At 37.8% G+C, this 958-nt stretch overlaps 1 protein-coding gene across 1 annotated transcript; it reads left to right on the forward strand.

Annotated features, from left to right (window-relative positions):
* Positions 1-359: 359 nt before the first annotated feature.
* LOC109222604 lies at positions 360-951 on the forward strand (the record flags this gene model as incomplete). The annotated part of the gene is made up of 1 exon (XM_019386940.1): positions 360-951. A coding segment is annotated over exon 1 (592 nt), but the record flags the coding sequence as incomplete, so codon positions are not given.
* Positions 952-958: the final 7 nt, after the last annotated feature.

Genomic DNA, 958 nt, shown 5'->3' on the forward strand with positions numbered 1-958 from the left:
GAACAAAAAGAAGCAGATGCAGGAGTTAACTGGAAGCATAGATCCATTGGCCCTTACACATGTTCAGAAGACCAATTTGCAGGGTGTTGATGCAGCAGTTATTGTTCCAAAGGGTACTAATAATGTAGTTGTTCAAGAGACCAAGAAGATCCAGGAACAAGAGCAAATTACAGAACATAATGGCAAAGATATGGATGAGGAGTCAACTGCTCAGAACTTTATAAATATAGCAAAACAAGGAGATCTTTCACCTAGGTATATTGAGCAAGCAAAATCTGCAAATAAAGGTAGAAAACATCAACTGTTCCAGCAGTAGGTGTACAAACCAGGAGGACTTTATCTAAAAATCAAAATCAGTAATGGAGGCAATAATTTGGAATGTAAGATCAGTGAATACAATGCAAGCTTTTGAAAGACTGATCTTAATGCACAGGCAGCATCATTTTGAATTCATTGGAATATTAGAACCTATGCAACAGTCAAACAAAATGGAGAGATACAGGGCAAGAATTGGTTTGGCTCAGGCTGTGGTTAATGTATCTAATAAAATATGGGCATTCATAGATGAAGTGTATGAGGTGACAATTCTGTACAACATGACTCAACAGTTGACTCTGAAACTGTTTCACACAGAAACTCATATAGAGCTTATACTTACTCTAGTGTATGCTAAATGTGATGCAATAGAGAGGATAGAACTATGGGATTCTCTTTATGCAATGGCTACTGATATGACTTCTCCTTGGCTTGTGGGAGGGGATTTCAATGTTATATGGGATGAGGAGGAAAAGTTTGGTGGGCTCCCTGTTCATTTAAATGAGATTGATGATTTTAGGCATTGCATTAATACTTGCAACCTCACAGATCTGGGTTTCAAAGGGAGTATTTACACCTGGTGGAATGGAAGATCAGAAGAAGATTGTATTTTTGAGAGACTGGATAGATGCTTGGGTAATTT

Source organism: Nicotiana attenuata, unplaced genomic scaffold, assembly GCF_001879085.1.
Source record: "Nicotiana attenuata strain UT unplaced genomic scaffold, NIATTr2, whole genome shotgun sequence".
NCBI lineage: Eukaryota > Viridiplantae > Streptophyta > Magnoliopsida > Solanales > Solanaceae > Nicotiana > Nicotiana attenuata.